The sequence below is a fragment of the Bos javanicus genome, chromosome 8 (assembly GCF_032452875.1).
Source record: "Bos javanicus breed banteng chromosome 8, ARS-OSU_banteng_1.0, whole genome shotgun sequence".
Taxonomy (NCBI): Eukaryota; Metazoa; Chordata; class Mammalia; order Artiodactyla; family Bovidae; genus Bos; species Bos javanicus.
The window spans coordinates 75,864,995-75,887,891 of NC_083875.1; the positions used below are offsets into that span (position 1 = coordinate 75,864,995).

Sequence of the window (22,897 nt, forward strand, 5' to 3'; positions counted from 1 at the left end):
CATGTGAGCAACCCTGGGAGTCTGCGTGTGTATCTCTGTGTGTCCCCATCTGGGCTTGGCTGTGGACCTGGGTTCGGTGTTTAGGAAAGTCAGGGATAGGAGGTGGGGATCTGTAGAGGAGTCTAGAGATGAAGTGACCTGGTCCAACATGATGAGAGTAGGGTTTGGGATTTAGAAGGAAGAGGGGGCAGGGCGGTAGGCAAGAAGCTGAAGGCAGGCAGAAAAGGGGACACAGGAACGTGACCCTGGGTGGGGCCCAGGACAACTGCTCTCTGAGAGGTCTGTGGTGTGAAAGGGGTGGGGGCGGGGGACAGGTGGTGGAAGGCTCTGCATCCGGTGTTCCAGAAAGGTGATGGGTGTGTGAGCCCCAGTATACTTTCCCCTCATCCCAGCCCAGTCTGAGTGCTAAGTACAGGGCAGCCACCAGTGCCGGCCATATGGGCGGAGTCACAGGAGAAGGAGCCAGAGGAGGGGACAAGCTGTGGCAAGAGATTCTGCAGTCAGACTTCAAAAATGACTTCCTGAGGGTCTCCAGACCTTGGGGCAGTCGGAGCTGGGCTCCAAGGAGACCCCATTCGTTGGGAGACAGGGATGTGGGTGTGGTAGAGGGAGACTGGAGAAGGCCAGGGTGCTGTATTTGGTCATCAGGTGGAACAGGGGCTGCATCTCAGTGCCCCTCAGTGATCCCTTGGTCAGTGTCCAAGCTTGGCCTTGTCAGTCTCTAGGAGACCCCAGCTCTGTCCTGTGCAAGTCTCTAGCCTGGGAGAACAGAGGAGACTCCCAGCCAGGGGAACAGAGATGTAGGCTTGAACTGAGGTAGACCAGAGTATACGTGCTCCCACCCGCTACACTTATCCTTGACCCTGCTTCCCTGGGTCTAATAACAGCTTCATTCTGCTTCCTTGGGCAGAATGGAAGGGGCAAGGCTGGCAGGCAGCCCAGGAAAGGGGAGGGGGCTTGGCTTTTCACTCCTCTCCACCTTACTGGAGACATCCAGAGCTCTGGCCTTTCTACTCTTTTATTCCTCATCACCTGACTCTTAAAAGTGAAAGTGAAGTCGCTCAGTCCTGTCCGACTCTTTTCGACCCCATAGACTGTAGCCTACCAGGCTCCTCTGTCCATGGGATTTTCCAGGCAATAGTACTGGAGTGGATTGCCATTTCCTTCTCCAGGGAATCTTCCCAACCCAGGGCTCGAACCCGGGTCTCCCGCATTGTAGACAGCCGCTTTACCGTCTGAGCCACCAGGGAAGTCTTGGGCCCCAGGAAAGCCCAGCTCAGAAGCAAGGCCTGGTGCCAGGATACATAGATTCTCTGTAGCTCCCTGTGTGACACTGGTCAAGTTCCTACACCTCTCTGGGCTTCTTGCAAACCAGAAAAATGATCCTCTCCATCCCTCTTCCAGAAACTGAAGTGGGAGAGGGAAGTGAATCTCCCTTCGGGTTTGGAACACCATGGTCCCCCTTAGTTCCCTGGGGCAGTCCAAGATGCTGCCTTCTGTCTGCAGCAGAGGGACGGGCAGGCTGACCTTCCCTGAGCAAGATGGGGGTGACTCACGTGCCCCAGGCTTCCCCTCCCCTTTATCGCTCACTTAGATTTTAATTTGTGACTCACAAAGCAAGGACCGGAAGTTGAGGAACCCCCTCAACATGAGGTACATATTTATTGGGGTGGAAGTGGAGGGGCTCAGACCAGCCCAGTCTGACTTACCAGGTCAGGGACTGAGCAGCCTCAGGATTTTGCTGAAATGTAACCTGCTGTAAGGAGCCCTAGGCTTTGGGATCTGTCTCTTTTCCTCCAAAGTTAGGAGCTGGGCAGAGGAAAACAGGGTCTTCAGTTAAAAGGGTTTTGGTTTAAAGGAGGTTGTCAGCACCACCTGAAGGGATGACCCTTTGAGAATTCACTAAATGTGACAACAAAGAGAGGCTTAGGAGGTCTGACAGAACCAGGGAAACTGAAGCCCCCAAAAGGGGAAGGCTTTATTTAAAGCCACTTAACATTTATCGGGGGCTTCTCCAGTGTCTCAGCAGTAAAGAATCTGTCTACAATGCAGAAGCCACAGGAGACTTGGGTTTGATCCCTGGGTTGGGACGATCCCCTGGAGGAGGGCATGACAACCCACTCCAGTATTCTTGCCTAGAGAATCCTATGGACAGAGGAGCCTGCTGAGCTACAGTCCATAGGGTCACACAGACTTGGAGATGACTGAAGCAATTTAGCACATACACACACACACATTTGCAGGAAAGGATCCAGAGTTCCTGCCTCCTGGGAGCTTTTCCTCCTCTTTAAAAATAGAACAGATCTTGCCTTTAACACCACCTTGGAGCCGGAGGCAAAAACCTGCTCTCACAGACTAGTGTATAGAGATGTGCACAAGCCCCACTCCACCACCCCAACCAACACATAGAGAGCATCACACCATACGTGAGACACAGCCTCCTACCCCATCCATGTCTACCTGCAAGCCCAGAGGCCCACAGGGGCAGATGTACCCATGGGTTGCACCATAACACACATTCCCCCCACCCCACCCTACACACCCTCGCTATCAGAGGTCCTCCTAGACGCTTCTCCTTCTCTTTCCCTGACATTCCAGTTCCAGCTTCTTGTGTCCCTCCCCTCCCCCAAGGTCACATTAGTACACACCAGCCTCCTTACCTACTTCCGGGAGAGAAAATCCTGAGGAAACAGGTTGGAGCAGGCCTTGAAATTAGAGCCCAGGGCTCGAGCTCCCTCACCCGCTACACCAAGCTGAAGCAGAGTGCAGAAAGCATGGTGTACGTACCTCCTTGGCTTTCTGAGTGACCTACCCTCTTCTCTTGTCACACTGGGCACTTGAGAAAACCATCATTGAGGCTTTTTCTGTTTTAGTTCCCTAACTGGGAATCAAACCCGTGTCCCCTGCACAGGAAGGGTGAATCCTAACCACTGGACCGCCAGGGGAAGTCCCTATTGTGCCCAATTTAAGGATGGGGAGGCTGAGCCCAGCAAGGGTGACTTGCCTAGGACCACGTGGCAAGGTAGCAGGCCCAAGCTCGTCCCCCTGATGGAGGAACGGTGTCTGCACTTCCTGGAGCCATGGGCTTCCTGGGAGCAGATTCCACCCCCTCCCCGCACTGGGTTTGTGAAAGAAGCCATAGGCCTGAAGCCGCCCCTGGAATGATGCAGGATTGTTTGAAACAGCCGGCATCCCATGCCCCTCCCCAGAGCCCATGGAGAGGCTATGGAGAAAGCACATGAAGGACCAAAGGAAAGGGAAGCTGAAAAGCCAGGGACAACCACAGACTGCGGGGCTCTGTGAGGGCTGGGACTGCGTCTCTGGCATCTCCCTGAAAATCCAGCCTGGTGCACTGAGGTCTGGAGTTCATGAATGGCACAGGGAGGGAGATGGACACAGACCTCAGTTCATACAGCCCATCAGTGTATTCCCTATGCTAGTTTCAACCCCCGACCAAGCTGTCCCACGACAGTGACAGGCAGGGATCGACACAGATTCACAAAGACTGACAGAATTGGGACAAAATTGGAAATCAGAGTTCCCGTATGTGGTTAAGCACCTTGAGGATAAAGCCAGCTAGCCAAGCATCAAAGTCCCTCTACAAACAGGCCCCTGCCTGTTGCTGAACCTGTTCCCTCACTCAGAATATGAGGATAATGAGGAAAAGCAGTACTTCATAGGGCTGGTATGATTGTATAATCAATTTCCTTATGTAAGATATGGAAAATAACAAAGCACACCCAGCCCTTATTAGGTAGACACTCAATAAACATCAACTTTTTTTTTCTTGGCCGCACTGCGCAACTCTTGAGATTTTAGTTCCCTGCCTGACCAGGGATTGAACCTGGGCCCTTGGCTGTGAGACCTGTGGAGTCCTAAGCACTGGACCAATCAGGGAAGTCCCAACATCAACTTTTTATTACTTCTCAGGCCTTTCACCATCAAAACCTTACCCATTCTAGGCAGAGATCACAAATCAGGATTCTCTTTTTCCTTGAAGTCTTCTGGAGGCCTGCCCTGCCCTCCATCTGCCTGAGCCAGGGGCCCCTTCTGCCCACACCTGCGTCCTGCGTGGGCAGAGCACTGTACTAGCTGTCATCAAATCTGTTCAAATACGTTTCCTGCCCCCAAAGAGCTGACCTGCAGGAGACAAGGTCGAAACCACGTGGAAAAGGCAAAAAAGCTGAAGCCATGGGGAACTTAAAACGATTTAATTTTAAATCAGAATTTAAGACGAGAAGAGTTTATGCCACTGTACGTGACTGTGAAGAGAAGTGAATGGACAGTAATTGCTCTGATGTTTCAGAGGAAGAGCACCTTAGGCTGAGGGCAAGGGAAGGGTTTAAGGAGGAGTCACTGTTTGAGCTGAATCTGGAAAAACAGCCAGGATTAGGGAGAAGCTGCTGGGAGGGGGGTGTGGACCAGGCTGAAAGGAAGCAGCACCCCCTCCCTCAGGGCACTGGAGCTTCTGGAGAGCAGGTCTTGGTCCCACTCGCCTCTGCACCCCCAAGGTGGGAGCAGAGAGCCTCTAACACCAGAGGCCAGGGCAGCATTCAGTGCTTTTTGCATCTCTCCTGGATGGGGGACTACCAGTCCCTCTTGCCACTTCGCCCACCCAGCCCCTTCCTGTTTTCTGTGCTTTTCCACGTCCCCACCCTGGGAAGCAGCGGAACCAACACAAGAGGGCACTGTGCCCCTTCAGTGCAGTCTCTTCATCCCGTGAAGCCCCCTCTCCTCTGCTCAGTGCTGCCGCCCTATGACCCTCAGGCAGTGCCACACCTTCTCTGGGCCCCATTTAAAAGCCTGACGCTGCAGCAAAGAGCATACTGAGGTCAAGGCCCACATCCTGGCACAGGGGTGGGGACAGAGCCTCAGCCCTGGGCACACAGTCTCTTCTCTGGACTTCTAGGAGCAACCTGAGAAGGAACAAAAGGCCCAGGCCAAGCTGACAAGTAGCTGGATTTCCTGGGTTCATTCGGTGTCCCCTCTGAGCTGACCCCCAGTTCTCCTCTGGTCAGGTCCAGGGGACTGCACGGGCCACCATGGCCCCTGTCCCAGTGCTGGGGCATCAGATAGGAAATCAGGACGGGGATTTGTTGGGGACAGTCAGCATGCTCGGGCCAGCAAGCCCTCTTTGGAGGGTCTATCCACAGTGAGGGTGGTCATGCCACTGACATCTTGCTCCAAAGGTCTGTCCATCTAGCTTGCTCCTAGGCTGGAGGTCACACGGTCCACCTCTCACTTCGGGCCTCCACAGCCTGGACCAGGCCTTCGCCCAGGATGGCAAAGTCCTCCAGGATGGCTTCGACATTGGGCACCATCACTGGCTCCCCGCCTTGAGACACCACTATGCGTCCCTTTGTGTTGGAGACCTGGGGGAGCCAGAGACATATGGATTAAAGTGTCATGAGAGGCATACGCAGAGACACCAAGACAGACACACTTCACACCTGACACAGGGTCACCTGTGGAGCCACACGCAGGCACACACGCCCACACGGAACACACGTGCACACTCACGAACAGACAACTGTCACCAGCCAGCTCACCTTGAAGGGCTGGGGCTGGAAGCTGGTGGGCTTCCAGAGGACACCGATCACCTCTCCGCCATGCTGGTCATAGAAGAAAAGAGCCAGGTGTCCGAAGGCCTCCTAGGAAAGGGCAGCACAGGAAAAAGACTACAGGTGGGAACCTGATAGCCAACGCCATGGCCCCAACTCACCTGGAAGCCTCCTCCCAAGGGCCAGCCAGCCCTCAAGGACCTACCCTGAGCTGTGCCAGGTAGAGCTGAGGCGGATCATAGCCCAGCACGGGCATAAGGGAGGAGGGCCCTGGCTCACTGAGCAGGCCCCGGCAGAAGGAGGCAGCTGGTGAGTCCACGGCCTGGCGGTGCCGGGGGATGTGGCGGGGAGCCAGGCGGATCAGCACGTCGTACATGTCCAATGGTGGCCGGAACACGGTCTGAAGAAGGGCAGGGAGGGCTCAGCAGTGCCCACTGGGGAGCTGGAAACTGGACCACAAACCCCTCCACAGGCCCACTCTGCTTCCTTCTTTCCCTTAGGTCTGACCCCCCATTAGGGCCCAAATGCTCATTTCAAGGTGGGAACACCAGGGCCTAGATGGTGGCAGCTTGGGTTCCACAGGAGGATTGCGGGCTACAAGAGCAAAGCTGGGGCCACAGTTCTCCAGCCTCCATAGCCAGGCACCATGGAAGCTATGGTGCCTTCTCTGAATTCAGTCTCACCAAACAAGGGCCCGAGAACTCTGGGCTTCCATGGCTCAAAGGCAGAGCCCCATGAGCCCCCAGAGTCAGTCTGGGTCAGGGGCTTACCCTGATGTCTCCAGGCCCCCGGGGATCCATAAGCTGCTTCTCTAGGACAGGCAAGGCCTCAGCTGCCAGGATCACCAGCTGGTGGAGGATCTGGGGAGGCACACAAGGTCATGCAGGTCAGACCTGACCATGGGCCTCTCTTAGCTCAGGCTGGGCCTACTTTTTCCTTGAGGGAGAAAACTACACATTTGGGAGCAGGAATGCAATGAAACCTGGGGCGAGGGTCCGTCTTGTGTCCACACGGAGCTTTTGCGATCTTGGGGGGTAACGATGACCATGACGGGGAGCTTTGCCCGGGTTGCCAGGAAGACACTGCGGATCTCCACCTGCTCTTCCACTGTGAATTAGAGGGGGTCCTGGGTCAGCTGACCCCTCTCCCCAGACACCCCCTACTGCTCCAAGTCCTCCCACTATGCCCACCACAGGGAGTCTCCAACATCCCCCACATGGCGTAAGTGATGAAAGGGACACCGCATCTGCCTCAATCGGGCAGGGTGGTAAACTCCCAGCCTGGGCTCAGAAGCAGAATTTTCCACTGCCTGGAATCCTGGTCTGGTTTCCGGGCCTGCACAAGCTGAGGCCTGCCCCTGGTCCCCCTCCTCCCCTGGGCTCCCACACACCTGGGGAATTAGAAAGCGGACACCCTCCTCTCTGCTGGGACCAGGAGCTCCTCACGTTACAAACAGAAGTCATCACTCACACTCTGAGGCCTGGGCGCCTACCCCCACCTGCACAGTTCCCTGCTCCCCCACCTTAAGACTTCCGACCTGGGCTGCAGAGTCCCTCTTCTCTCCTCTTCCCTCCACAGTCCCCTAGGTAGCCTGCTCACTGCCCCCAGTGGGTTCTGTTTCTGATCGTCACGTGGGCAAACCACATCTCTACAGTCTCAGAGCTCCCTGAAGGCTGGATCTGGTCCTCTTCCTCCTTAACATTTCCCCACCCCTAGGCAGCCAGAATCAGGAGTAGACATTCCAGGTTGGGTAAGCAGAGAGAAACCCTTGCCTGCCCGCCTCTGCAACCCACAAGGGGTAGTTCTTTCGGTAGTCTGACTTTCATCGTACCACTTACCAGTGAGCTCATTGTTGAGATTGACAATTAGGGGGTTGTTCTTCCAATCGAAGGTTGATATCAGGAAAAGGAACCGAAGGAAGCCCACCTGGGGGGAGCTGAGAGGGAGGAGTGAGCAAAGTGTCAGGGGCCCAGCCACATGTGCCCAGCCCCCCACAGTCTGGGGAGCCTAGAGCCCTTAGTCTGGACTGCGGGGGATGGGGGTGTCTTAGAACCCCTTCTGCCCCTAGTTTCGGCCACCTCTCCCATGTGGACTGAAGCAGGAAGGATGACAGCTGACCCCAGGGGAACTTCCTGGCTAGGGGAAACGTGGAGGCCATCACCTGGGAGGGCTGAAGGGCTCAGGGTGCAGGAAAAGGGCAGCAGCCACCAGGTCCAGGCTCTCATCAGTGAGCTCCCCACCCAGGAGCTGGGCACGCACCCAGCGCTTGGCCAGCCGAGCCACACCTGAAAAGGCTGGGTGCTGCTGCTGGAGCCTGTGGGAAGAAGAGGGTAGAGGCAGTGAGGCGCAGGCACCTGGGCCCAAGGACAGACTTTCAGCCTGACTGCAACTGTTCACTCAACTTTCACCCAACACTGGCCTCTGTGTTAATGTGCTATATAATGATACACGTATGATCTCATGTCTTCCTAACTAATACCCCAAGAGGTTGTTCCTAGCATGATTACCATTTTACAGATGAGAAAAATCAGGTGTGTGTGTGTGGGGGGATTTGGGCTCAAGGGACAAAGCCAGGTAAGTGGCAGGGCCAGAATCCTAGCACTTCTAGTGCTTGCCTGACTCCAGCCTGGCACTCATATCCCTAATTGGCCTAACTCTCCAGACAGATGGCCAGGAGAGCAGGATGGGACTGGGAGAGGGTCTATGAGAGCCTGTGCAGGTGGGCCTACCCATGCAAGGCGCTGGTGAGCAGGGGCAACTGCCTCGTGTCCCTCTCGAGGCGGAGGGAGGCGGGGGTGTCCCTCAGCGAGATCATCCCCTCGGGGCTCCGCGTCTCTTTCAGGATCTGCGGCTCCCGCTGGTAGGCCACACGGATCCGGAACACAAACCCATCCTGTTGGAAGAGGGGAGGGGATGGGAGATGGGGCACCCTGACACCCCTGTCCCTTCCTCCCCCCGTATCCCTGCCCAGTGCCCACCTAACCTTGAGGACGTCGGTGTGTGTGGCTGTGGCGCGGCATGGCAGCCCATGCTGCTGAGTCAGCAGCTCTGCCAGGCGCAGCTGGAAGGCAGCACGGACCCTGCGAATGGCCTCAGCATCCTGGGGCCACTGCCCACTGCCCTCCAGGTGACACACCACTGCGAAGAAGAGGGAGAGGCCTCAGTCTACGGCCGGGGGTAGACAGCAGTCCCTTTCAGCCCCTTGCAAGAGTTCCCTCACCAGTCATGGGCTCCACATAGGCTGGGCAGGGCTTGTCAGGCCGGGGCAACAGTGAGGCCCGCTCTCGCAGCTGCTCATAGAAGGAGTGGGCTGGACGGACTGGGGTTGGCGGGAACACCTGTGGGAGAAGGGAGGCTAAGGAAGAGGACGGGGAGCTGGAAGAGAGAGTACTGGGTGAGTGAGGCAGAGTGGGGTGTCACCCAGTGGAAAGGGCTCCCTGCTCCTGACCTCAGTATAGCGCAGCACAGGGTGAGCTCCCTGCACAGCAGACACGGTCAGCGGAAGACCATCCAGGCCCCACAGCAGGCGGCTGAGGTCATCGTAGCAACGCACTGCAGCTGCCAGGGCCTCCTCACCGGTGCTGGAGGTCTGAGGGGAGAAAAGACAATCAGGAGGGCAGGACCTTACAGGAGGGCAGGACCTTACAGGAGAGCCGGACCAACTGGGATACAGCCTTGGCTCAGGCTGCTGCTGCAGAGCCAGAGGGCCCCCTGCTGGACACTCAGGGAAGTGCAGCCTGGCTAAGGTGGTGGGGCCTGTCCAGCCCCATTCCAGCCCTCCCCAAATCCAGCCACACAGGCTACTCGCCCAACCGTCCCTAGCCTTGACCCCAGCCCTGAACCAGGGCCCTCACCTCTTTCAGGCCTTGGATCAATGCGTCCAGGAGGCCCCCCGTATAGTGGACACAGGTATCTGGAATGTCAGCGTGGCTGGAAAAGGGGCACAGAGAGCGTGGGCACTGGGGGCCAGGGAGAGAGCTGCTAGATGTGAGCAGCTCACACCAAAAGCTTGGGCCAGAGCCTCCTAAAAGGCTCCACAGCCCATGCCCACCTCCTGGCATTCAGATGCTAACACTCACAGTGCCAAGAGATGAGTGACCACTTGGTGGGGAATGAGACGCTTCTGAGCCATAGAGGCAGCCTCCCAGACTACAGCTTCCCGGATGGCTCCATCCTGGAAACGCCGAAGCTCGGAGCGAGAGCCCCAGAACTGGCGGAAGTCGGCAGCCTAGGGAGAAGACGATGGTGGGAGAGATCAACAAGGAAGGGGTTCTGTCAGAAATCTCCCGACAGGCCTCGAGTCAGGTGGCAAGAGGATAGTCCACCCCACTCCTGCCAGTACGCACGCTGAGCTTCCCAAGACAGGGAAAAATCACCCCTGAGACCCCCAGCTGCTCACCTCAGGCTGGTCAGCCTCAGGACCCAGCTCAAGAACACTGGTCAGCCCCTCAGGCCGGAGGAGCAATCCCAGGGTCAGGACGCCTGGATCTCTGTGCTTCGGTGGCTCCTGGCTGATGTCCCACTGCAGGGTGTAGAGAGGCTGAGCTCAGTCCAAGTGCCTCCCAGCTAGGTCAGGAAACCCCCTTTCTAGTTAGAGGGATGGGGTGCCTTGTGTATCCCCTGGGCCCCAGGGTCCTCCTCTCTCAGTCCCACAAACTCCCCAACCCACCCCACCTCACCTCTGAGACTGGGGGCCGAGAGTGGGCCAGCAGCTGTACCCGGGACCCCAGGCCCTGCTCCAGGAGGGTGGTGAGTGGGCCCAAAGCCGCTGAGACATAGTCCCCACCGAGATCCTGTAGCTCTGGCCACAGCTTCAGCCGGTGACACGCTGCCTGCAGGCGACTCAGTGGACGGAGGCTGGGGGGTGGGGGGGCAGGGAAGGACAAAGGTGGGGGGCATTAGGTACTGCTGGCCCCAGGTATTACCCCCGCCATCACTAGGGAGATCGATCAGAGTACCAGTCTGAAGATCTCGGCCCCCTCACTAGCCCTGAGGCAACAGGATTCACTGACGTATCACCCTGAAACTCACTGCACAATGTGGTCAAAAGCCCGGATCATGGGTTTGGGAGTCATCAGGAGCAGCTGGAACCCATCGTCAGCTTTGCTGTCCAGCAGTGCCATAGACAGCCGAGCCTCGTGCTGCACCTGGGGTCATGGAGCAAGCAAGGAACCCGCCATGTGAGACCACCAGCACTGCTCTCTCCCCTACTGGACCCAGGGCCCAGACGCAGAGACATGCTCTAGAGAGGAGTTGCTGGTGTCCTGGTGCTGGCAGAAGGGACAGCGGCTGGGCTGGGACACTGGGGGAACTCAGGACAGTGGGAGACAACTGGTACCTGGTGGTAAGTGGAGGCAGTGATATCAGCACAGAGGTTGAGACGGCCCGAGGAGTCCAGGAAGACAACAGGGAAGGCCTGGTGGAAGTCAGCCAGGGCCGGCTGGGAGAGGGAGAGAGAAGCCAGTCAGGGCTGGGCCTTAACTTCAGGGCTCCGGGCACAGACATGTGTGCGTGCTAAGTCGCTTCAGTCACGTCCGACTCTTTGTGACCTGTGGACTAGCCCACCAGGCTCCTCTGTCCATGGGATTCTCCAGGCAAGAATACTGGAGTGGGTTGCCATGGCCTCCTCCAGGGGATCTTCTAGACCCAGGGATCGAACCCTCGTCTCATGTTTCCTGTATTGGCAGGTGGGTTCTTTACCACTAGTGCCACCTTGGAAGACCAGACTCAGCACCACCCTACTCACCAGGGAGGGATCTGAGCTGAAGCATAAACTGATCCCGTTGACGGTCAGATCTGTACTGGCTGAAATGAACCAGAGAAGGTGGTTGTGTCAGAAGGAATCCCCCTTTCTAAGGACCCAGTCCCCGTGACACCCACCCTCCAGACAGGTGACTGCAACTGTCTGCCTCTGAGGTTCGCTTTACTCCTCTGTCTGAGGACAATAAAGCAAATGATCCCTGATGGGGATGATCAGGACCCTTGGCCTTTCCGAGTCCAGCTGCCTCACCCAGAAACTGCAGGGTGCTTCTCAGCACCTGGTAGCCGCTCATGGTGGTGTGGATCTTGCGTGTGGACACGAGGAAGGCCACCACCATGGAGACAAGGAACCCGCTGAATCCTCCCAGGCCCTGAGGGAGAAACAGATGGAGAGGCCGATGCTCAGAACCAGCCCACCACTCATCGAGACCCAGGGAAACCGGGCCACTTCCAGCTTACCTTGTCCAGTTCCCGCTGCCGCAGCCAGACCTTCAGAAGTGCCACCCCATCCTTCAGTCCTGAGGCTGAGCCCAGCACAGCTGACAGCAGCTGCACGTGGGATTCAAGGGCTGTGTCCTGCAGGAGCCATGTGTTATAGTGGGGGGTGGGGGGTTCTGGGCTACCTGCAGGAGGAAAGGGGAAGCCGTGAGAGGAGAGGGCCCCATAATACCCTGTCCTCCAACCCAGCCTTGACATCACCATCTACTCACCATCCCCAGAAGGACTTTGCCCTTGGTACCAGGCAGAGCGCACATTGCTCTTGGACGGCAGCAGGCGGCACGGGCGGAAGAAGTCAGGTGGAGGGCAGGGATGCAGACGAACGGTGACCAAACGCTCATCCTTCCCTGGGGGGAGACAGGTGATGCTGAGACCCTGCAGCCACCCTGGAGTCAGAGAAGCCCCTGCACTACCCTCCCACATAAAGGCCCCATGCCCGTCCACCTCAGAATTGGAGGTCCCAATACCCTTCCCCTGAGACTTGAGGCCCAGGTCTTCTCTCGCCATGGACTTAAGACCCCTGTGCCTCCCCTACCAGATCTGTCCATCACCCCACACTGTGCCTTCCACCCAGTGTGTGCCTCCCACCGTGAGGCCGCAGCAGCAGCGAGGGTTTCAGGTGGCAGCCGTTGGTGTAGGAAAAGCGAACACTGCCGAAGAGTGGGTCCTTGGCCAGGTGGTGAGCCACGTGGGCCAGGTAGAGGGCACGCTTGCGGAAGTAGCGCTGGTTCAGCCCATCCTTGTCCTGTAGGATCTCCTGGAGGCGGTCAGGAGAAGAGAGAGAGACGGCCAAGTTGCTTAATTGTTGATGGAGGACTTGGGGGCCAAGATGAAGCCAAAGTGAGAGCAAAGCTTGGCAACCCCATCTGCTGGCGAGGATGCCAAAGTCAAGGCCAGCAACACCATATCTTGGATGAGGAAGGCAAAGTGCTGCTCCTTCAGGACAACTGCAGTGGTCTGTTCTTTGGATTCAAAATTCAGATTTCAATCCTCTGGCAAGTGGGAGGTGGGAAAAAGAAAGGGATCCAGGATTTGTAGGTGGTGAAATGGCAGACCTCTCCATCCCAAACTCTGGATCTTACCCTGGGTATGGTCAGTGCCACATCCACATTGATGTCCGGCCGGATGCAGGTGCCCAGAAGGTAACTTCCCACAACAGTGACCTGGGCTGGGGGCAGGAAATGGAAACGGCCCTTCACAGTATACGGTACTTGGTGGATAGGGACTTGAACCCCATCTGGGAGCCATGCCTGGTTGGTCAGCTGCGGGGACAGAGACAGTGACACATATTTGATTACCTTCCTAACATGTCCCCTTAATGTCTAGTAGACATCTCAAATTCAACACGTCAAAACGTCTGAAACCAAGCTCCTGATCTTTCTATAAATATGTCTTCCCCATTAAGGCAACTCCATACTAGCTGCTCAGGCTAAAAATGTTTAAATCACCTTGACTCATCTCTGTTAAGAACTCCCATTTTGGGACTTCCCTGATGGTCCAGTGGCTAAGATTCTGCACTCCCAATGCAGGGGGTGTGGGTTCAATCCCTGGTCAGGGAACTAGATCTCACATGCTGCGACTAAGAGTGAGCATGCCACAACTAAGACCCAGTGCAGCCAAATAAATAAATACAGGTTAAGAGGGAACAAACACCCATTCCACTTTCAAAAGGTATCCAGACACTGATCACTTCTCTACTCTATCCTAATCTGAGCCATTTTTCAGTGGATCACTGCACAACAGGTTTCTAACTAGTCTCCCTGATTTCATCTTTGTTTCCCTCCATTCTACTTTTAATAGTCTGGGTGAACTTCTTAAAACTGAAGTTAGATCACAGAATCACTTTACAGAACAACAACAAAACAAAACAAAAATGCTGTAGTTATCCCCATCTCACCCAAAGTGTTAATCCCTCAGTTGTATCCAACTCTTTGCAACCCGTGGACCGTAGCCCTGCCAGGCCCCTTTGTCCATGGAATCCTCCAGGCAAGAATACTGGAGTGGGTTGCCATTCCCTTCTCCAGGTGACCTTCCTGACGCAGGGATCAAACTCAGGTATCCTGCATTGCAGGCAGATTTTTTACTGTTTGAACCACCAGGGAAGCCCCAAAGCAACAGCTCAAAGTCCTCGTTCTGGTGCACAAGGCCCTGCATGATATACCTACTTCCTCCATTACCTTTCTAAACTGACCTCCTTCTATCTCCCTTCACTCATTCCAAAGAAGTACTAGACCTATTCTTGCCTTTGAGCCTCTGTGTTGGCTGTTTCCCCTTCCTGGAATGTTCTTCTTCCCTTAAATATCTACATGGCTGACTCACTTTCTTGACACAAATGTCACTTTAGTAAGGCCTACCTCAACCACCCTATTTAAAGTTGCCAACCACTCTCATCCTCTGATATTCCCATGATCCCCTTAATGTGTCCTTCCTTTTTCCATAGTGCTTACCACCACTTTCTAACACTGCCATACAGTTTACTTGTCATGTTCATTATAATACTGTCCATATTCCAACACCAGAACACAGGCTGCTTTGTTCACTGATATATCCTAAGAACCCCTGGAGGGGGGCATGGCAACCCACTCCAGTATTCTAGCCTGGAGAATCCCCATGGACAGAGGAGCTTGGTAGGCTACAGTCCATGGGGTCACAAAGAATCGGACACGACTGAGCGCCTAAGCACAACACATCCGAAAAACACAACTACTGCAGGGCACATAAGTGTTTGCTGAATGAACAAATAAGTGTGCTCCCAGCTGAGCCTCCTGGCAGTGAGAATGAGCTCCCTAGCACCCCATCCCCTTCAAAGAATAGCAAGGTCCCTGAGGACCTTTTCTGGGCTTTCCAGTTCCCTCCACTACTTGACTTACCTCTGTCTCAGGGGTTGAGGGCACCCTCATGATCCGCTGGTTGACCTCCCGTAGGAAAGCGTCAATCCGCTCTTTCTTCTTCTCTGACAGCCTCACTTCCTTTAGTAACTCCTCTACCTGTAAGATGGTGCAGGAGAGAGTAGTACTTCAGCCTCAGAGTCTCAGCCCATCCCTCTAACCCAAGCCCCAATCACCCAACAGTACCTGTAAACGAAGCAAGCTGGAATGGAACAGACTCTCAGTCTCCCGAAGGCGACTGAGCTCCTCATTGGTAGGTTCTTTGTACAGTTCTGCCCGGCTGAGCTTCACGGGCTGCAGGAGGCCCTCCCCCGGAGACCCAGCCATCTTACGTTTCTTTAAGGATTCCTTCTTCCCCTCTTTGCCTGTGCCTTCCAGAGCTGACTCCATCACCTGTGGCCAATGAGAGGGAGAAGCCAGGGTGACATCACAGACATCCAGCATCCACTGCCTGACGTGCCACCAGGACCAGATGCAAGTAAAGGCTTCACCTGCTCCTGGTCTCTCTTGAACAGGAATCAGATTGTGTAAAACTCAGAACAATTTTTAGTTAAAAGAACTTACTGAGCTCTAGACTGAAAACTCCTTGAATTGAGGGTTCCCATCTATCTAACAGCACAAGCATGTAGCTCTGCTTGGAGTCAGTAGGGGTAGCAGCAGAATGGGCCCTGGAAGCAATGCCTGAGCTCCTTGTACTTCCAAGTAACAAGACCTTCTCTTCTGCTGAGTTAGTTCTGGAACGTCGCAAATGCCAACTCCACTCTTGTTCTATCCAAATCCTACCAGGTCACACACACGCACCCCTTGCCCCAGCAAGCCCTGACTATAGGCTATATCAGTATACATTAAGTGCTCAGTGATGGAGCCTACTAGCTCTGAAGGATATACTCAATAAATCATTCAATCCTTATAATAATCCTAACAGAAAACAAACACCTGAACGGAGCTCCGTTGAGCTTATGGTTCCAGTTGGTATGATTAAACTGTGAGCAGGCTTCAAACCCTGGTCTGCGGGATCCGAAACCTCTACCCTGCAGCCCTGGGCTCCGCCCCCCTCCATGGTTCCACAGCCGGAAGAGCCTTACTGTAGCGCACCAGGACTGCCACCACGTGGGGAGCACAAAACTAGACACAGGAGGGGAGAAAATCCTGCACAAGGTCCAGAAGGACTTAGGGAAAAGACCCAAGCCGCAGAAGGGAATGGGGCGGGTCTCCTCAATTTCAAGGTGTAGAGCTAACGAACAGAGACGGTCCATAGGCTTTACTACTTTGCAGGTAAAGCCAAGTTCTATCTCCCTTAGCAAGCCCTGTCTCGGTATCCTAAGCTGGAAGCATCGGGGGAAATGAGGCTCTTCCCTAAAGGGCCACTCTCGTGCCCCTCGCTAGCAAGCTGTTAGGTTCTGCTGTCTCCGGCACGCTGCGCATCCCTTCCTCCCAGGCCGCTCGCCCACCTCCGGCTCCCCAGCAGTTCCGCGATGCTCCGCTCTCGCAGGTGCGGGGCCCATCCCTCACGTATTGCTCTCGCACTTTGGGTTTAAAGTCCACTTGCTCTGAAGAGATTCTACCCACGTTGGCAGAAATGCCCAAACCACGGCAGAAATGCGGGTACCGGCGTTAACAAGCCTCATGGCAAAGAACCCCGCCCAGTTCCAGAGCCATTGGGTAAGTGCCCGACGAGTCGCTCGCCATTGGTTTCTGTCACTCTCCAGGACCGCCCATCACGGGGGAGGGGCCAAACAGAGTTCTCCGATTTACGGCCTCTTTGCGACGCCAGACCGGAAGCTTGCCGGCAACTTGGCGGTTGCTTCCGTTTCCTCACTTCCTCCTCTTAAAACGCCAGGGAAAGGGCGGGGCTAGCTTGGGCCTTCTCGGGAGGGTTTGTTTACGTAAGTGATTCCTCTTGTGGCTTTATCAATGAACCAATCTCGTCAGTTCTACTTACAAAATATGTCTTGAGTTTATTCATTTTGTGTGTGTGTGTATGTGTGTTAAGTCACTTCAGTCTTGTCCCATTCTTTGCGACCGTACTGACTGTAGCCTGCCAGACTCCTGTGTTACTGGGATTCTCTGGGCAAGAATACTGGAGTGGGTTGCCATGCCCACCTCCAGGGGATCTTCCTGTCTCAGGGATCAAACCTGCCTCTCTTAGGTCTCCTGCCCGTTGGTAGCCTGGTTCTTGACCACTAGCACCACCCGGGAAGCCCCAGGACTATCTCTTCAGTTCAGTTCAGTTCAGTCGCTCAGTCGTGTCCGACTCTGCGACCATGGATTGGAGCACGCAAGGGTTCCCTGTCCTTTATGTGGTCATAATTCAATTATAAAATTCAAGAAATGTAACTTTCATTCAATCATTCAATACTATCATATAAAGTCCATCTTCAAATTTTGCCAGTTATCTCAATAATACCCTTTACATAGTAGCGTTTTATTTCCTGGTTCAAGATCAGGCATCTGTTTAGGCATCTTTCTTTTCCCTCTCAGTCTGAATTAATCTGGAACATATTCTCTCCCTTTTTTGTTTTTCGTTGTGTGTGTGTATGTGTTGATTTTTGGTTTTGCCACGCTGTGCAGCATGTGGGATCTTAGTTCTCTGATCAGGGATGGTACCCTTGCCCTGTGCATTGGAAGTGCAGAATCTTAACTGCTGGACTGCCAGGGAAGTCCATTTTCCCCCCCTAATATCAGTTTTGAAGAATATAGCATAGTTTCATTCAATAGATTTTTCTTTAAATCTTTTTTTATTGAAGTATGCAATGGTAAAGACTCTGCCTGCCAAGGCAAAAGACATAAGAGATCTGGGTTCAATCCCTGTGTCAGGAAGATCCCCTGGAGTAGGAAAAGGCAACCCCCTTCAGTATTCTTGCCTGGAAAATTCCATGGACAGAGGTGCCTGGCGGGCTACAATCCATGTGGTCGCAGAGTCAGACACCACTGAGCACCCATGCACAGCACATGTATGGAAAAACTCACATATCTCAAGGATACACCTTGGATAGTCACAAACTAAACATATGTATGTACTCACAGGAAAAAAAAAAAAAAAGCAGGGACTTCCCTCGTGGTCCAGTGGTTAAGAATCTGCTTGCCAATTCAGGGGACACAGGTTCAATTCCTGGTCCAGGAAGATCCCACATGCCACGGAGCCACTAAGCATGTGCACCCTAACTACTGAGCTCGAACTCTGGAACTCGCGAGCCACAACTATATGAAGCCCACATGTCCTAGAGCCAGTACTCCACAACCAGAGAAGCCACCAAAATGAGAAGTCCCCGCACCACAATGAAGAATAGACCTTACTCACTGCAACAAGAGAAAGCCCAGAAGCAGTAATGAAGACCCAGTGAGGCCAAAAATAAACACAAAAATAAGTTTTAATTTAAAAAAACATTTTCTGCACCTTTCCAATCTCCTCTCATGCTTCCTTTTAGTCACTGCCCCGGAAAAATAACCACTGTCCTGACTTCTAATAGCATAGGTTAACTTATGCAATGCTTTTAAAGGAATTTTCACAAAAATGGCCTTGTCCTTCTTCAATATATTTTCACATGCTTGCCAGAATGAGTATTCTGCAACTGAAACCCTATCATGTCGCTCCTTTTAAAAACTCATCAGTGGCTGGCTACCTTGCACTTAGAATGAAATACAGACTTCTACAAGGCCATGATCAATATATTCCCTCGCTGCTGCTGCTGCTAAGTCGTTTCAGTTGTGTCCGACTCTGTGCGACCCCATAGACGGCAGCCTGCCAGGCTCCGCCATCCCTGGGATTCTCCAGGCAAGAACACCGGAGTGGGTTGCCATTTCCTTCTCCAGTGCATGAAAGTAAAAGGTGAAAGTGAAGTCGCTCAGTCGTGTCCGACTCTTAGCAACCCCATGGACTGCAGCCTACCAGGCTTCTCCGTCCATGGGATTCTCCAAGCAAGAGTACTGGAGTGGGGTGCCATTGCCTTCTCCGCCTCACTTGCTAGCCCATCTTTTTTCTCAATATTCTACCCCTTCATCACTGAGCTCCAGCAATATCCACCTTCTTTCAATTCCTTGGTTGTATCAAGTTCTCTCTTATCTCAGAGACTTGAGCCAAGCTGTTTGCTCTGCCTGGAATGCCTCTCTGAAAAATTTCCCCTTTCATCCCCCAGCTATAAGTGTAAATAACATGTCTATAGTTAGGCCTTCACTGATCACCCAACCTGAAATATGTTTTCCCTTATCTCTTCACCCCATTGATTCCCTTTTTTAGCACTTTAAAAAATGATTTTTTGTTGTTTATCAATTGTCTATCTCTCCATCCTTGACTGTAAGTCTGTGAAAACAAGGATCAGGTGTACATGTCCAATACCCAGTACACTGTACATCCTCAGTAAGTGTTTACTGACTGTATGATATGACCACTGTCAACCTTCCAAGCTTGTCTGTCATCATTGTCTCCTTCAAACATTAAGGCCCAGCTATACTAACATACTTGGGAGTTTCCCTACTCTATCTTGCTTTCTTGTCCTGGGCTTTTGAACTTACCACCTTCTTTGCTACCAATGTTTTGATATTTTTTTCACAGCCTTATTGAGATAAAATTGATGTATAACTGTTTAAGTTGTACAATGTGATGACATGTTGCACACATATTGCAAAATGGTTACCTCAGTAAGATTAGTTAACACATTTAACATATCCTCACCTCACCTAATTACCATTGGTTGTTTTGATGAGAACATTTAAGATCTACTCTTATAGCTATTTTCAAATATTCAGTTCAGTTCAGTTGTTCAGTCATGTCCAACTCTTTGCAACCCCATGGACTGCAGCACACCAGGCCTTCCTGTCCATCACCAACTCCCAAGGTTTACTCAAATTCATGTCCATTGAGTCAGTGATGCCATCCAACCATCTCATCCTCTGTTGTCCCCTTCTCCTGCCACCCTCAATCTTTCCCAGCATCAGGGTCTTTTCAAATGAGTTAGTTCTTTGCATCAGGTGGCCAAAGTATTGGAGTTTCAGCCTCAGCATCAGTCCTTCCAATGAATATTCAGGACTGATTTCCTTTAGGATGGACTGGTTGGATCTCCTTGCTGTCCAAGGGTCTTCTCTAACACCACAGTTCAAAAGCATCAGTGCTTCGGTGCTGAGCTTTCTTTATAGTCCAACTCTCATATCCATACATGACTACTAGAAAAACCACAGCTTTGACTAGATGGACCTTTGTTGGCAAAGTAATGTCTCTGCTTTTTAATATGCTGTCTACAATACAATATTTTAAACTATAGTCATCATGCTGTACACTAGATCCCTAGAACTTATTCCTCTATAACTGGAAGCTGGTACCCTTTAACCAATATCTCATTTCCCCTACCCACCAGGGCCTGGCAAACACCAATCTACTTTCTGTTTCTGAGTCTGACTTTTCTGGATTCTGCATGTCAGTGAGATACTACAGTGTTTGTTTCTTTTTGACCAGGCCACACAGCTTACAGGATCTCAGTTCCCTGATAAGAGATTGAACCCAGGCCATGGCAGTGAAAGTTTGGATCCTAACCGCTAAGCCATCAGGGACTCCCAGACACTACAGTATTTGTCTTTCTCTGATTTATTTCACTCAGCATAATTCCCTCAGTGTTCATCCATGTTGTCCCAAATGGCAAAATTTCCTTCTTTATAGTTGAAGAGTATTTTGATTGTTAAGTAAGGTTTCCTGGAGGATATGGGACTGGTGCTGTGTCCAGAAGTATGATTTGAGTTTGAACTGATCAAGGGAGGATATGCCATCCTGGCGGTCTGAGGAAGACCAAAAGGGCCAGAGATTAGTCAACTTTTCATTCCACAACATCAAGGCCTGTGCTATGTCAAGGATAAAAATAAATAAGACATAATGATCACAAGCCAGAAATCTGGAATAATGCTCTTGCCTTTACATTTCACAGGCTGATGATCCCTGTATTAATTTAAACACAACCTCAGAGAGGTTTCTTCTGACCCTGTCTCCATTTAAAATTGCATCCACCCCGGTGGTTTCAGTCTTGGATGTCCACTTTAATCACCTTCATTAGTACTCACCAAAACTTGCAATAATCTTATTTGTCTACTAATTACTTGCTTTTGTCAGTTTCTGTCTCAACCATTAGAATATAAACTCCTTGAGGGCAGAACCCAGTCATTTCTGTCTCATTCACTACTGTATCCTTGGCATTAAGCACAGGGCCTGCCATATAGCAGGTATTCAATAAATATTTGTTGAATGAGTGAATGACTTTTTAAAAATATAAATACAAATTTTATTATTTCCTCAATGTGGGAAGTATCTAAATCACAGAATTGAGGAAAATCAAATTTGTTTTACAAATCTTTGTCAAAGATCAACCAAAGTCATGTTTATAAAATGAGCAATTTTAAATTAGAAGCCAATGTATAATGTTTGTCTTTCAGAGAAGCACTGGATATATAATCATTTTTAGCTACCTTTTCTTTTATTAACAGTGTTTGGGCAAAATAATTTTATCTTTTTTAATGCTATTTTTAAAGAAATGACAGAGGTAAGAAAATATCCTATACTCTTGAAAATATTGTTAGCATGGTCTTGTTTAGTTGCTAAGTCATATCTGACTCTTTTGCAACCCCATGGCCTATATCCCACCAGGCTCCCCTGTCCATGAGATTTCCCACGCAAGAATACTGGAGTGGATTGCCATTTCCTCCTCTATGAATGTCTCTTTCTTAGGAGCACCTTAGAGGCTGAGAGAAAGACATAAACAAACAGTTGCAGTAGAGCATATATGTACAGATTGTTGTGGGCACATTAGACTAGGAACAGCACGGTGGTTACAAGCAGTCACACCAAAGTGGGATGGTCAAGGTTCAACTTCAGGTTCTACCAGTCACTCACTGGGTAATCTTTAAAACTGTTCACCTCACATTAGGACTTGAACCCATGTACCAGGGCTCAAACATGGCCAGACCCCACAGTCTTCCTACTGATATCACACACCTGATTTCAGGACTTAATGAAGCTCATCGCAGAAAGAATTATGAGTGAAAAAGTGATAGGTAAGAAGTGGATTTACTTAGAGAGAGAAACACACTCTACAGACAGAGGGTAGACCATTTCAAAATGTGAGACTGGCCTCAAAATATGATGTGGTTAGCTTTTATAATCTGGGTAATTTCATAGGCTAATGAGCAGGAGGATTATCCCAACTATTTTAGGGAAGGGGCAAAGATTTCCAGGAATTGGTCAACCATACACTTTTTGGTCTTTAATGGTCAGCCTAAGTTTCATGGCACCCATGGGAGTGTCATTTAGCTTGCAGATATGTTACAATGAGTATATACTGAGGCTCAACGTCTAGTGGAACTTGACTCATCCACTATGTTGGGCCCATTTGGTTCTAGTCAGTTTATATCATGTCCTTGGGCTACATCATTCTTTTAAAGTTTGTGCCTTGCCCACCTCTCTCCTGTTTCACCTTGAGTAATTTTCTTAACATCCCTAAGCCTTGGATATTTCTCTGTGCATTAGTTGCTCCCTCAGTCAGATCTGACTCACCGTGACCCCACAGATGGTAGCCTGCCAGGCTCCTCTGTCCATGGGATTCTCCAGGCAATAATACTGGAATGGGTTGCCATTCCCTTCTCCAGAGGATCTTCCCAACCCAGGAACTGAACCCAGGTCTCCCGCATTGCAGGAAGATTCTTTACTGTCTGAGCCACCAGGGAAACCCTAGATATTTCTAGTAATGATCATGTCATGGATTCTTGTCAGAATTAAGTGAGATTAACCAATACAGAATGAAGCAGGGCAAAGACTAATAGAGTTTTGACAAGAAAATGCACTGGTCATAACAAACACCCTCTTCCAACAACACAAGAGAAGACTCTATACATGGACATCACCGGATGGTCAACACCAAAATCAGATTGATTATATTCTTTGCAGCCAAAGATGGAGAAGCTCTATACAGTCAGCAAAAACAAAACCAGCAGCTGACTGTGGCTCAGACCATGAACTCCTTATTGCCAAATTCAGACTTAAATTGAAGAAAGTAGGGAAAACCACTAGACCATTCAGGTATGACCTAAATCAAATCCCTTATGATTATACAGTGGAAGTGAGAAATAGATTTAAGGGCCTAGATCTGATAGATAGAGTGCCTGATGAACTATGGAATGAGGTTCGTGACGTTGTACAGGAGACAGGGATCAAGA

The 22,897-nt window shown here is 51.7% G+C and overlaps 1 protein-coding gene across 1 annotated transcript; it reads right to left on the minus strand.

The window, feature by feature from the left end:
* Positions 1–4,195: 4,195 nt before the first annotated feature.
* Positions 4,196–16,467, minus strand: NOL6 (nucleolar protein 6). Its single transcript, XM_061425941.1, has 26 exons — positions 16,159–16,467; positions 14,894–15,100; positions 14,690–14,806; positions 12,902–13,081; positions 12,408–12,576; positions 12,032–12,166; positions 11,781–11,944; positions 11,572–11,692; positions 11,308–11,366; positions 10,900–11,001; positions 10,593–10,708; positions 10,241–10,418; positions 9,961–10,083; positions 9,641–9,789; positions 9,416–9,491; positions 9,010–9,150; positions 8,782–8,899; positions 8,545–8,699; positions 8,291–8,454; positions 7,723–7,875; positions 7,400–7,497; positions 6,544–6,668; positions 6,332–6,421; positions 5,767–5,961; positions 5,550–5,651; positions 4,196–5,372 (listed from the first exon to the last, which is right to left on the minus strand). The coding sequence occupies exons 1-26, from the start codon at positions 16,210–16,212 to the stop codon at positions 5,223–5,225; spliced, it is 3,441 nt and encodes a 1,146-aa protein (XP_061281925.1). The 5' UTR covers positions 16,213–16,467; the 3' UTR covers positions 4,196–5,222.
* Positions 16,468–22,897: the final 6,430 nt, after the last annotated feature.

What these genes read in the sequence shown, in the direction of transcription:
- NOL6 (XM_061425941.1), bottom strand. Translation starts at nt 16,212, where the DNA reads ATGGGCCCCGCACCTGCGAGAGCGGAGCATCGCGGAACTGCTGGGGAG. An exon ending in CACACACCGACGTCCTCAAG is followed by an intron (nt 8,455 to 8,544) that starts GTTAGGTGGGCA and finishes CTCTTCCAACAG; the next exon opens with GATGGGTTTGTGTTCCGGAT. An exon ending in TCTACCTGGCACAGCTCAGG is followed by an intron (nt 5,652 to 5,766) that starts GTAGGTCCTTGA and finishes GCCCTTTCCTAG; the next exon opens with GAGGCCTTCGGACACCTGGC.